This window comes from Lactuca serriola, chromosome 3 (genome assembly GCF_051521515.1).
Source record: "Lactuca serriola cultivar US96UC23 chromosome 3, Lser_US96UC23_V15, whole genome shotgun sequence".
In the NCBI taxonomy this organism is placed as follows: Eukaryota; Viridiplantae; Streptophyta; class Magnoliopsida; order Asterales; family Asteraceae; genus Lactuca; species Lactuca serriola.
The window spans coordinates 5,611,677-5,626,691 of NC_136410.1; the positions used below are offsets into that span (position 1 = coordinate 5,611,677).

Here is a 15,015-nt window from a genome sequence, read left to right on the forward strand (position 1 = left end):
AAAAAATTAATAATCCAATAATATAATATTTATTATGATATAAATATTATATATTAGAAACTATATGTATTGATATATAATAATTTAATAAAAAAGAATTACTCCAACAATTTTTTTTTTAAAAATCAACTAAAATAAATTAATAATCCAATAAAAAAATATTTATTAATATATAATATTATATATTAAAAAAATATCTATTAATATATAATACTTCATTAAAATAAAAAAGAATATATGCAAAAATGGTCCTTATAGTATAGTAAAAGAAAAAACTGTGAAAATGGTCCCTGGGGTAAAATTGTCATTTTAAGGATCTTAACGGATGAGGGACCAAAACCAAAACAAAACTTGTTGAAAAGGACAAAATCTGCAACTTTTCAAACGTTTGGATTGTAATCACATAAATTGAGAAACCACAGGGACCATTTTTGCAGTTTTGTCTTTTACTATAAACCTTGTTATTTGCATGTCAATACCGCTGTATGCTTCGAATTTCAGTTCCCGTTGACGCTGTGAGGAGTGGAACGACATAGAGCATGGCAAAAAGGACGTAACAGTTGCACATCGCTGATGTTAAGGCTCAAGAAATGTCTCAGGAATGATAGAGAAGTAGCGTTCATAATCAATATGGACGTTGTGATATACTTTTCCCTTGGACAAGTCTTACATGATTCATATCATGAGTATTATTGTAAGAGCGTGATTTTAAGTTTACGGTATAGGATTGGTCTAGGTAGACTAATAGAACTTTGTTATGGGCCTTATGGCTGACATGTAAATCATATATATGTTAGGTTTGAACAAAATTTTAGTAGACTAGAACATGCCATTGAATCTTACGAGGTTAGGACTAAACGTAACCGGTTTGACAATATTAGTCATGCTAAATGGGCAAGGCCCTTTTTCCCTAACATTTTTTTCAATATAATGAACCTTGTTATTTCACATGTCATCGATTCATGAATGCAATTTGCCGATAACAACGCCCGTTGAGGTTATCCGTGAGACCGATCAAACGACTTATATTTAACGCACTGACTTTGGAGTTAAAATAGTCTACAAATAAGGAAATACTTTATAGTTGTTAAATGACCAAAATCAAAATATTATCTTTTGTAGGGGTACTCAGGTGAACTCACCCTTTATGCAAATATGATGCTTCAAATGAGGATACACAAGTTTGTATGATAATATGCAAGGAAAATGCCATCCTACGTGTATGAATTAAGAGATTTACGAACACTGGTGTTGCAAATCTTCAACTTCAAACATGACATGTGGGAAATAACGTAGATGTTGTATACCATGTGGTCATGGTATGGAGGTAGTACGATCTTTAGTATTCCCATACTTTTACTATATGGTTCAAAATTATTGGACGTGTATCGAACTCCATACCATCGGAAATTATACATCATATGCCACCTCCATCTGAATGGGAAATATTGCACCCAATGATGGTAGTTTTAACCCCTATGTAATTGAATAAATTGTGTTTAGATTCGGAATTATGAATAACATAAGTTATCATTACTTCTTATTACAGACTACCAATATTATTAAAGCAAAAAAACTACACATTAGAAATACATGACATGTTTTACAATGTTCCAAGTGATTTTATATTTTAGAATGTTGAATACTCAGATTAAAAATTTAGAAATCTTAAAAAGGTTTCAAAATTACAAACAAACATTATAAAATGATGTCTAGTAGGTAGTGTTGGAAAATGACCAATTAGTTTGGTCATCTAACTATTTTTATAATGATTTTATGTGATAGGTACTATTATATTATGTACCATAATATTTGTCATATGACATATCACGTACCTCGGATTAATTATATATAGTATTATAGATATGACATTTGTCCATAAGTTGAGGGACAAAATTTGTGTGATTTTTGAACTTTCTCATAAGGTGTAATCGGTCAATAAGACACATACATATGTGAGGACATAGGTTTTGGTAGAGAGCTTAACGGTTCTCCCTTTCCACCTTCCAACGCCTCTTTATAAACACCATTAGCATGTGTGTTATTTCATCCATCGAAATCGATCATGATAGATACTTAAGAGAAGAGGTGTGTCAATTATATCCACATTGTGTGAGTATTGTTCATTGGCTGATGAAGATGTTGATCATATCTTGATGCGATGTCACCTTGCTGCCACAATTTGGGAATGGATATTTAAATGGTGTGCTATCTTTGGTCTCCCATTTTGCAAATATTGGTGAATTGATTCCATTTATAGGTAGATGGGGAAACTGTGAGAAACGATGGAATAATCTCATAAGTGTATGTTATGGCGTCATTTGGCTAATCTGGAAAGCTAGGTGTGATTGGGTATTCAAAAAAATTCGGATCTCCCCGACCAAGATAGTGGATAATGTCAAGTCTCTAGTATACACATGGATGAAACATAGGAGAACTAATTGTATGTATAAGTGGGTCCAGTGGTGTGTTTGCCCACTAAATTGTTTGTAATCTCCTAGAAAACTTTATCATGTTTCTTTCTTTTGTTTGATCCGCCTAGTTACTTGCTAGGCGGTGGCCCTTTATAAAATATTTGTCGATTCCAAAAAAAATATGAAGTCAAAAGAATCAAAGTAAGACATCATCTTCAACACTATAGAATCTATCAATTCCTTCAAGTAAGTATTCTTTGATTAATTTAGGGTTCATCATGTTTATACATAAATTGATCTTGAATTATGTCCATTAACGAGCATTGTTTAATTTTAGATCGTCCCTAATATCCCTTTGAAAATTTTAATGAGATGAGGGTTTTATTTTATTTTCCACATGAAACGGACAGACTTTGTGTGCCCTAATTTCATACCTTGCGTTTTTTTCTCCTGTGGTATAAAGAAATAGATTGATCGAATAGTTAATTCATTCGTGTGACCTCAATGGGTTTAAATACAAAGATTCAGATCCTAGTTTAAAGGAAAGATAAGATCACACAATAGTTTAAAACAAGATAACTAGATATGGAGATAATGATAGGATTCAAATAGCATATTCGAATCCTTTTACCCCCCCTCAAGCTGGAGCATGTAAGTTTCTAATGCCCAACTTGCTTGTCAGCATCCGAAGTCTTTTTGCACCCAAGGCATTAGTGAACAAATCCACGATTTGGTTTTTAGTATCAATTTTGACCGGAAAAACCTCATTGGTTTCAACCCGCTCACGCACAAAGTAGCAGTCCATCTCGACGTGCTTTGTGCATTCATGGAAGACCGGGTTGTTAGCCATGTGTCTAGCTGCTTGATTGTCGCAATACAGAGGAGTAGGTCTAGCTTGTGGAGTTTGCAACACCTGTAATAACCAGCGAATCCATAGGACTTCATTAATTGTGACAACCATCGCCCTATACTCAGCCTCAGCAGATGACCGTGAAACCACAATTTGTTTCTTTGTCTTCCAAGAAATTGGTGCACCTCCCAACAATAGTAAATAACCGATGCAAGAGCGTCTGGTGTAAGCGCAACCAAGCCAGTCAGAGTCGCAGTAGGACTCAAGTTCTAATCCCCCATCTTTGGGCAGAATTATACCTTGTCCAGGGGTAGTTTTTAAATATCGAACAACACGTATGGTTGCATCCAAGTGTATTTGTCTTGGATCAGCCACAAACTGGCTGAGCATGTTGACAACATATGCTATGTCCGGTCGCGAAGCCTGGAGATACAAAAGTCTGCCAACTAAACGATGGTATCGACTTGCATCGATGTGATCACTGTTAGCACCATGATCAAGTTGAAGATTCTGCTCCATTGGGAATGAATTGGGCCTGCAGCCTTCAATACCACAGTCTTCAAGAATATCCAGTGTATACTTGCGCTGGCTTAGTACCAAACCTTCTGATGTTTTGGCGACTTCGATACCCAAGAAATACTTCAAGGGTCCTAGATCTTTAATGCTAAAGCGTTCATCAAGAGTACGTTTTGTAGCTTGTATTTTTTCTGAATTATTGTTAGCTATGATCACGTCATCGACGTAAATCAAGGCGGCAACAAATACATCACCATGTTGGTAAACAAAAAGAGAGGCATCTACATGCGATTGTTGAAAGCCCAGCTGAACAAGTGCAAATGTGAATTTTTGGTACCAGTTACGTGATGCCTGACGCAAGCCATATAGTGACTTCCGCAAACGACATACTCTGTGATCACCTTCTTTCACAAAGCCATCAGGTACCCGCATGTACACTTCTTCTTGTAAGTCACCATGTAAGAATGTGTTGTTCACATCTAACTGATGGACAATCCAGTCTTTCTTTGTTGCAATGGCAAGGAGAGTTCGGACCGTGACAAGTTTAGGAACAGGCGTGAAAGTGTCGTGAAAATCAACCCCTTCCATCTGTGTGTACCCCTTAGCAACCAGCCTAGCTTTATAGCGTTCCACCTCACTAGTTGGTTTATATTTTACTTTATAGACCCATTTCGAGCCAATGACTAGTTTACCTGGAGGGAGCTCCTCCAATGTCCAGGTGTCATTATCTTCTAGAGCTTGAACTTCCTTTTCCATAGCTGCTATCCATTTCGGATCTTTGGCTGCCTGCTTGAAGTGTTTTGGTTCAATGTGTGAACTGATAGAAGACAAGAAAGCTTTATGGCTGTCCGAAAATCGCTCATAGGAAATGTAATTCACTAATGAGTGCTCAGTGGATGGGCGTTGGTCAGGGTGAGGAAGATCATGGCGTAGTGAGGGAGGTAAATTAACCTCAAAGCTATCATACTTTTTCGGTAGGGCCCTAGGTCGAGAATGTTTGGGTGACTGCACTTCGCTTTGTTGGCTTTCGTTAGGCTCGAGATTCTCGATTTCTGTAGGATGAGTATCTGATTCAGGGTGGTCGATATTTTCAACTTCGGTTGGAGGTGGTACTGGTCGCAACTGTGTTATTGGAGCACTAGACTGTACATCATCATATGCGGCAAGAGCGAGCTCAAAAGGATCTATTTCATCTCCTATATTTTCTTCAACTTCAGCGTATGGGTATATATCTTCAAGGAATTTTGTGTCCCTAGAGACAACAATCTTTTTAGACTCCAAGTCATAAACACGGTATCCTTTTTGCCCATGAGGATAGCCCAAGAAAATACCAGGTCTCCCCCTCACTTCAAACTTGTCTCCTCTTGTCTCAGTGTTTCGAGTGTACACTAAGCATCCAAAGGTTTTCATGTGGTCGTTGTCACACCCCCAAACCAAGGATGGCGGAAACGTCCGGGGGTGGAGGACTTCATGTATAGTATCACAACAACGAGTATAATAGTGCTCAAAGTAAATACAACCATCATAATTATAATTAAAAAAAGTTACACCAAAGTATATGTTTACATGTTTCAAATCAATTACATTATGATGACAAAATGAAATGTTTGACGATTCAACGTCCCATCCTCAAAATGCTGTTGGTTTTCCTGTTTCAATAATTTCCTGAGAATACAAGTTGTTTGAAAAAGTGTCAACACAAAGGTTGGTGAGTTCATAAGCTTTCTATGGTAAGAGTTTAAAAATCGATCTTTGTAAGGAGTTGTATGTTACAAAGAAAAATCCAATATTTTCCTTATGAAAGTTATGTGGTCCTAATTACCAGGACCGAAAATGAACAAGTATTTGTCATACTTAAAGATATAAAAATGGTTTTAAATTGACGTGAAACCCTTTTTAACTTGAGAAGTATCCCGTAATGAATGATATGTAGTCTTAAATACCAAGACCAGAAGTATACAATAAAATCTGTACTTATTGATGTAAAAAGTGATTTTAAATTGACATAAAACCCTTTTTGATATGAAGGCGTACAAGTATTTTTCCATACTTAAGGTAATTTCTATGAGCTAAATTGACATAACTCGCTAATTTAAAAGTAGAACCCGTAAATCTTATGATTTATTAATACCACATGTGAGCTATTGTAACCATACTTGACATAGACGGCCTCGTAATACGACGTTCTTCAGGCGTCGCTGTTAAATGACACTTGTCACCATATACCTGCCGGTCTAGCTGTTGCAAGCAGCTCTGGTGTAGGTTTGTCAAACCCAATATAGATCTATACACAACTATCACGTTCTCCCTACAAGAGACTCTGGTTACAATTTACAGGACTTTTTGACTTTGTTACTTTGGAAGTAACCCGAAACGAATGACTCACAAATTTATTCATTAACAGATTTACGTGAACTAAACTGAAAACCTTTGATAAATCAGTTTGAAACGTAAATGATACATAAACTATACCTATTATAGTTTATCCAAAATGTTTGTAATGTATAAGAACTCTTTTATGAAAACACATTAGTGTTATGAATTCATAAACTATGTTCATCATAGCTTAATATATGTGTTCTAGATTAATGAAAAATCTTATCATGAATGACTAAATTTCAGTTTATAATGATAAACTAACAAGGAAACACATTCAATATTTAGAACTTATTGTTATACACTTTGCTCAACAAAATACAAAGTGTTATGAAAGTTATAAGCTGTTAACTAGTTTTTAACCTTTCTGCGATGTTTTAGAAAAATCATAGAAAAATCATACAAAGTCGAAAACTGAATCCGTAAATTCTGAGAGTTCCTAAAATGTGTCTAGTTTGTTCATAATTTTTATCATGATTTTTGGAAGCATTTAACTTGTGTTAAAATTTTTATAACCACAGAATGGTCCGGATTTGCTCTTGAAACAACAGGCAGTTTTGTAAAAATCACCATAAATTGTAGAAAATTCGTATGGAGATGTGCAAGTAGTCATTTTAAAGCTAATAATTGTAACTACTTGCACCTAAAACAGTTTTGAAAACTAAAATGTTTAAGTTTCCCCAAACAGTCCGTGAATGGAGTTGAACTTTTCTGATGAAGGCTGTTAAATAAGTTTAGTTGTGTTCTTGGTGTTTTAACTTGTATTCCGCCCCCTCCCCCCCCCCCCCCCCCTTAAAAATTAAGAAAACATGAAAATATAGGGGTATGAACTCACCTTGAGTGATTTCAGTAGACGACTGATGGAGAAAAGAGGTGTTCAACTCAAGAACACTTAAGAGGTGCTTGAAGATTTGAAGATCTAACACAAATATGACGATGTTTGTGTAAGCAATCTATGATTTAGATGAAATATTGTAGAATCTCTAAGTGTAAGAGGAAGATACTTACCAAATATAGAAGAAAAGCTTGGAAATATGCCTTGAATCTCGAAATCTTAGAGAGAGGGAGTGAGAGAAAATGAAGTTGTCACTTGGTGGAAAAATGGAGTAATGTGATGAGAAAGGAGGGTTTTCCAGCTTTTGATCAACATTATGGCTGAAAAAGAGTGGGAAAAGGACAATGATTGACTAGGTATGGAAGAATAGTGACTAGGGGTTGTACTATGAAGGTATGGTGAGGTTGCTTGTGTCATACACTAAAGCAAGGTCAACACTCCACCCATAAATCTTACATACTAGATTTTATTCTTAGACAAGGATTTTCCCCAAAATAATATTAAAATATGAATATTTGGGGTTTATTATGCTAAAATACGAGTTTGGGTGAAAATCCCGCGTTAAAATCTCGAAAAACGGGCTCAACACGCTAAAAATATTGAAAACTGGGCAAAAACTGCCAAATTCCAAAATTTGGGCGAGGATGCGAAGGTTCGGCTCCTTAGGAGCTTAGAACCGAGAGCAGGAGAAGAACCGAGAGAGGAGGGTTCGGCTGCGCGGGTCGCCTCTCAGACCGAAGGTGGGGCTCGAATGCATGGGGACCGAGAGGTCTCGCAGACATGCTCATCAGAAGAGACCGAGAGTCTGGTCCTCGGACCGAAGGTCAAGCCCTCTCGGGCCGAAGGTAAGAAGGAGAGTCTCAGTTCGGAATTGTCAGAGGACCAAAATAGACAGAGCACTCGGTCCATTTCGGTTGAGAGGGTCTCGGCTGCTAAGAGGTTTCGGTTCCTGAGAGGGTTTTGGGTTCCTAAGAGGTTTCGGTTCCTTAAGTCCGTTTTTTGCGTAGACTTCCGTTTTTGGGCTGTTTTCGTCAAATTCGAGGGCCGGGATGCCGTGAGTGATTTTTAAGAAGTTGAGAGAGATTTCGAGAGAGATTTGGGAGAGATTTGACGTACTGGGAGAGATTTCACATACTTGGAGAGATTTGACATTCTTGGAGAGATTTCTTATATAGAGAGAGATTTGGGAGAGATTTCACATACTTGGAGAGATTTGGGAAAGATTTGACATTCTTGGAGAGATTTTTCATATATATAGAGAGATTTGGGAGAGATTTCACATACTTGGAGAGATTTGACATTCTTGGAGAGATTCCTCATATAGAGAGAGATTTGGGAGAGATTTCACATACTCAGAGATATTTGGGAGAGATTTAACATTCTTGGAGATATTTCTCATATATAGAGAGAGATTTGGGAGAGATTTCACATACTTGGAGAGATTTGGGAGAGATTCTCGATAAAGAGAGATAGAGTGAAAACGATTGAGAGAGGTTTCGTGGGTGACCTTTGTGAGTGTCTGGATTTGCAACGCAAGGTCCATAATCCCCGTTAAGCCCTGCTTAAGGATCTTACAAACTCCCGATGTGTATGCAACATTGTTTTATCGGTTTGGTTCGTTACTTACCACAATTTTAGGTTAAGGGAATCTAGATGTACGGACCTTTCAATTGATGATTTCTCATTAGCATAGCGAGCTGTATAGCAATTAGCTAAAGTAAGCCCTAGTACACAAAGGTTTATTGAGTCGATCGGTTTGACTTGTTGACTTTAGTTGACTTTGACTTGACTAGAATTTGACGGTTGTCACAGTCGTAGTCTGGCTTATGTTGGTGTAAGATTTCAAAAGGTGTTTTGTGATCGATAACTTTGGAAGGTAGTCGATTTATAATGTAAGCTGCTATGAGCACACATTCCCCCCAAAACTTGATTGGTAGCTTTGCTTCAAACCGTAAGCATCGAACTACCTCAAGGAGGTGTCGGTGTTTTCGTTCAACAACACCGTTCTGCTGGGGTGTTTTGATGCAAGATGTTTCAAGGATAATTCCTTGGGAAGCGTAAAAGTCATGCATGTCATTGGAAACTGTCACTTCTGATTTTCTTGACCTTCTTTTCGAATTGTGTTTCTACCATATGACAAAATTCTACAAGACATTTACTTGCTTCATGCTTGTGTTTGAGTAGAAAAACCCAGACCGACCTACTGTGATCATCTACGATAGTAAGAAAGTAGCGTGCCCCAGTAAAAGAAGGCTTTCGATATCCACCCCAAATATCACAGTGCACTAACTCAAAACAATTTAAGGTTTTACTAGATGAACTTGGAAATGGCAAACGTGTGAATTTTGCCTTAATACATGAATCACAGTTCTTATTGTTCAAACTAAAACTAGAATTTTGCAAAAAATCAACTCTATGCAATTTTGATTCTGATGCGTGTCCAAGCCTCTTGTGCCAAATTGCAGTGTTTTGTGCATTTGACATTGCCTCTGTTTTCTTTGCTTCAGAATACATACGATAGAGACCACCATCACGTTTACCCACACCAATCAAACCTTTCGTGTCCAGGTCCTGGGCAACACAAAACCCACGAAAGAATGTCACAGCATAGTTTAGATCGTCAGTTAACTTCCCTACTAACAATAGATTGCAATTAAAATTCGGTAGATATAAAACTTTTCTCAAGTTTAATCCATTTGGTAGCTTACAATTCCCTTTCCCTTCAACTGGTACTAGAGCACCATTAGGGATGGTAACCGGTGCCTCATAATCAGAAGTGACAGTGTTTTCAAGTAAATGATTGTCACCGGTTATATGTTCCGATGCCCCTATATTAACAATCCAAGAATTATCCGTGAGTGACTTACCAGCCATGTGAGCACTTGTATTTTCAAGACCATCCATCTTTCTATCAATCGAGAGGTGTTTGACCACCATTTGGTATTGTTCCTTTGTTAGCCCAACTACTGGACTTGTTTCGACAGCAGCCCAAGAGGCTGTTGGGTTTTCTTTCTCCTTCTTTTCCTTACCCGACAACCAGTCTGGATATCCTATCACCTTGAAACACCCATTTTTATTGTGACCGTTCTTCCCACACATAGTGCAATGCTCTAGGTCTTGATTTCCACGTTTAACTTCTTTGGACGGTGGTTTGTTTCGTTGATTATTTGGGTCAAACGAGCTTTCTCTTTTGTTTAGGCTTAGGCTTTGAAAGGCCGTAGCTTCTTGTGTCACCCTTCTTGTGTCTGAGATCGCTCGTTGTTGTTCATCCTCTGCAACAAGATGGTACGCTTCTCCCAGTGTTGGTGTAGGTTTTGTGGTAAGAATTTGTGTTCTTACCGTCGGGAAGATTTCATCCAACCCTAAGAGAAATTCATATAATCTCTCTTTCTCCTTTGACTCGGTTAACTTTTTACCAACATCACATGTACAACGACCACATGTACATCGAGGCAAAGGACACACCGATTGGATCTCATCCCACACACCTTTCATTTTCGTGTAACAGGCTTAAACAAACGTACCTTCTTGGTGTGTGATGGTCAAGGTTCTCTTGAGTTCATATGCACGGGGTGCACTCTCCTTTTCAAATCTTTCTGTGAGGTCTTTCCACGTCTCGACTGAGGTATTAGCGTATTTCACACTGGATCTGATGGTTTTCTCCATGGATGTGGTGAGCCATCCCTTGATCATGGCATCACACCGCATCCATATCATGTAGTTGTCTGCCTGTTCGTCTGGTTTTTCAATGGTTCCGTTTACAAAGACCATCTTGTTCTTTGCAAACAGATAATTAGTCATCTCTTGAGACCAATCGTTGTAATTGCTATCGGTGAGAACATCATTTACTTGCATTTGTCGTGGATTATCCGACGCATGCAAATAGTAGGGTGAGTTTGAATCGATGTTGGCTGACCCGTCTTTTTCATCGCCTTTGTTGCCGCCGGATGGTTCTTCTGCAGTGGCACCCATGATGGGTTTTTCTTAGGTTGGATCGATTAGCTCTGATACCATAAAGAAACAGATTGATCGAAAAGTTAATTCATTCATGTGACCTCAATGGGTTTAAATACAAAGATTCATATCCTAGTTTAAAGGAAAGATAAGATCACACAATAGTTTAAAACAAGATAACTAGATAAGGAGATAATGATAGGATTTAAACAACATATTCGAATCCTTTTATGGTAATGGTTTAATATATATTTTTTTTTTGCAAATAAAGGAGTTGTAATATGAAATTTGGAAACGAATTATTTTGTTTCCATCGTTTTTGTTTTGTTTTGTTTTTTTTTTTTCGGTTAATCTATGAGTCGCAAGTATAAACGAAAAGAAGCTTACATAGGAATATTACCAAAGCTATGGTATTTTTCAACCACTTCCTACATGACGCTTTACAAAAAAACATTGTATAAATCGTTCAACACCATATAATTGAATTTGTTATTTTAGTGGTTCTTTAATTGACCAATTATACTTGAAATTATCTTCTAAGAATAATATGATATTGCAGACCGTGTTATGGATTTCTTTTCTGTAAAGGAACATTAAAGAAAAGGAAAATATAATTTGTTGAAATGTTGCCTTATGGAACCATATGTTTATTGGTTATTATGTATATACCAAAAGACTTTTCTAGGTAATGACGTTTTCTAAGAACACAAAAAAAATCCATTTTTACCATTTATGTTAGTAGAGACTGCATAATTTAGCCTTACCCACTGAGTTATTTGTTATGCCTACAAAATGAAAAATCAATACATTTATCATAGCATGAATTACTATATCATATTCCTTAGATGGACTGTATGAATTCTAGTCCCTCAAGTCGTGTATGTGATTGATATTGCCAATGAACCACTAATGTATTATTTTATTTTTAAGGGATTTGAAAACCGAAACAAAAGTATTATTGTTTTGAAGGGATAACGTTTATACACGTATGAACCTCTTCACTACTTATACTCAATGTTGCAAAACTCGGCCGCGTACTCGGAATCGTCTCTCCACCAAGGCGAGTTATGTGAACTCGGCAAAAAAACTCGGATTAAGTCAAACTCGGTCAAAACTCGGTCAACATCTCTCTAACTCGGGCCTACTCGGTATTACTCGGGCAACAAAGTCAAACTCGGCCAATTCGGTCAAACTTGGTCAAAGGGTCAAAATTGTCATAAAAAGAGAAAAAAATAAAAAATTTCAAGATTAATATGTATAATACACTTAATGATTTATTATTTAACACACACATGTGATTTTAACTACATATTTATCTTAAATTTTTAGTAATTATTCATACAGGTGGGACAATTGTGTGTATTTCAATTTTTATGTATTCACATGTATCTAATTTCGTTATATATTTCAATCAAATTATGATTTTAACTTATGATTTTGACATATATAATTTTCCTAAAAATATTTCTAGATGAATTACCGAATCCGAGTACTCCTGAGTACTCGTTACTCGGCAATCGACCGAACAAGTACTGAATATCGAGTTCAACCTTACTTGTAGTACCCACTTATTTTATAGTTAAAGAATCATTTTTTTAATAAATTATTGTGTTCAATTAAATGCACACATAACCAAAACATGGATTTCTTGATCTTTGGGCTTCATGATACGATGTGACCGGCACATAATACACACAAATACCACTTTCATGGTTAAATTTATTTGTCCATACTAGGTTATAACCCATGAAAACCATGATTGATATATTAAAACAACTTATATAAACATAGTAATTATAATTCATTCATATGAAAAGCAGTCAATTTAATCATGGATCAATTTTGTTTAAGTAATTAAAAAGTATATTCTTTTTTTAAAATATATGTTTAAAATACAATTCTACCTTCACAACAAATAATTTATGTGTCTCCATGACCCCAAGATGAGTTTGTAATTTTCGTAAATAACGTAGAAGTACATTATCTTTTATTATGTGTTAAACCACCTCTGTAGTTTCAATTTATTCGTTATAAGATATCAGGATTGGAAGTAAAATAATGCACATGAAAACATTATTAAAAGTGCATATTAGACATTCAATCACTTTGAGCAACTTCTGCCCTTTAGAAATATAATAATTAAGAACCATATACCACATTTTCAAAAAAAAAAACTATTACATAACACTTTACAACTTCATTCTTCATAAACCAAATTGAAACGAAAATCAGGAGTGAAGGGCAAGATGGTCATTTGCCTTGAAAAAAATGTATAATGTTGAAGCCCTTGGGGTAATATACCGATAATAATGCCTACTAATGTAACTTTGACATCAACAAAGTCAAAGATGTTATGAATTATTATTTAGTGAATGACTATTGGATTCTCCATATTCCCCCATTACTTTCCATACTTAGTGAACATTATAGCAAACATTATTATGTGTTTTATGCGTGTAGTTATGCACCACTATAATGAGCATTCATATCATACATCACATTTCATCTTCTTTGTCTAGTATAAATAGTGAATATTATGTATTGTAAAGTTTGATGATTTCATCACAAGTATTGGAATAAAAGTTCTCTCTACTCTCATGTCTTTCTTTACTCTATAACTTATCTTGTTATTTGATCCTATTTTATAACACGTTATCAGCACGACTCTACCATAGAGCTCTAACTCTTTATCGCTCTTATTATTTTCAGGTATGTATTTTTATAAGTTTACATGTACAATGCTTACAAATTATTTTATGAAATTTATTAACTAGCAATTCTTGAACATACAAGTCTTTATTTTGATTAGTATTTTCACTATGAAAATCTATGTTATGCTAGAGAAAATTTTCTCTACATTCCATGCCATTAACATGCTCCTGCAGCAGCAATATCGTGAGAAAGATTTAAAAATAATATATTATGAATTAATCTCATTTCTTCTTGTGGCTAAATAAAACTATGAACTATTGATGAAAAATCATCAATCAATCCCGACCGGTTCTAGTACATTCCCTGGAGTGAATGCAATATCATATAATCATAATAGTCATGGGTATAATCGAGGTCGTGGAGGTTATTATCATAAAAATAACAAGATTATAAGCAACCACCAAAACTTGGAAAATAACAAAAATCCACATCCTAATGATAAAAGTGGTCAAGGCAAAAAAAAAAAGTTGAAAATGTTTGTCACTAATATGGAATGATCAATCATTAGTATTGTACATGCCGCTTACCAAAGCATTTTGTTGATCTTTATCAAGATTCTCTAAAATATAAATGTTGCGAATTATCTTGTCTACCAAGAAGGGACAAGTAGTGCTATTGATGGTGATGGAAAAATAATATATAATAGTTTTGTTTCATGACATTTATTATGTTCTTATGTCATATTCGTTTCATGAGAAATGATGTCGTCACAATCTTCCCAAATTAATAAAATATGATTTTATTTCTCTAAGTCGAATGTTTCTTATGTTTTATTTATTTATTGAAAAGAAATATGAATATCCGCAAAATAAATAAGGAAGATATATTTCTTGCAGACAATGCAATAACATTTTGCTTACTTATCAATTAGAGAAGCAAATGTTAATATAATAACAGGTAATACAAAAATGATTAAAGGCTCCGGAAGAGCAAATATAGTATTACCATAAGTGACAATAATTACAATTGGTGATGCATTATTTTTATTAAAATCATCAAGAAAATTATTAAGTTTTAAGGATATTCGGTCTAACGGATATCTTATTGAAACAACTAATGATGGTAATAAAAATTATCTCAACAAAAATGATATCGGATAAGAAAAGTTTTTTGGAAAAATTAAATGTATTGTCCTCCGGATTGTACTATACAAATATTACAATGATTCATGCTATTGAAAATATTACAATGATTCATGTTATTGAAAATAAAAACGGTATGATATTACCTTCATAGTTTGGCATGACCGGTTGGGCCATCCCGGATCAATTATGGTATATAGAATAAATGAAACTTCAAGTGGTCATTCCTTGAAAAACCAGAAGATTTTTCAAGATAATGAATTGTGTTGCATGCTC

General features: G+C 35.4%; 1 protein-coding gene across 1 annotated transcript; it reads right to left on the bottom strand.

Annotated features, from left to right (window-relative positions):
* Window positions 1-10,501: 10,501 nt before the first annotated feature.
* LOC145094982 (uncharacterized) lies at window positions 10,502-10,963 on the bottom strand. The gene has a single exon (XM_079032932.1). It carries the CDS (start codon window positions 10,961-10,963, stop codon window positions 10,502-10,504), a length of 462 nt encoding a protein of 153 aa, XP_078889058.1.
* Between the last annotated feature and the right edge of the window lie 4,052 nt (window positions 10,964-15,015).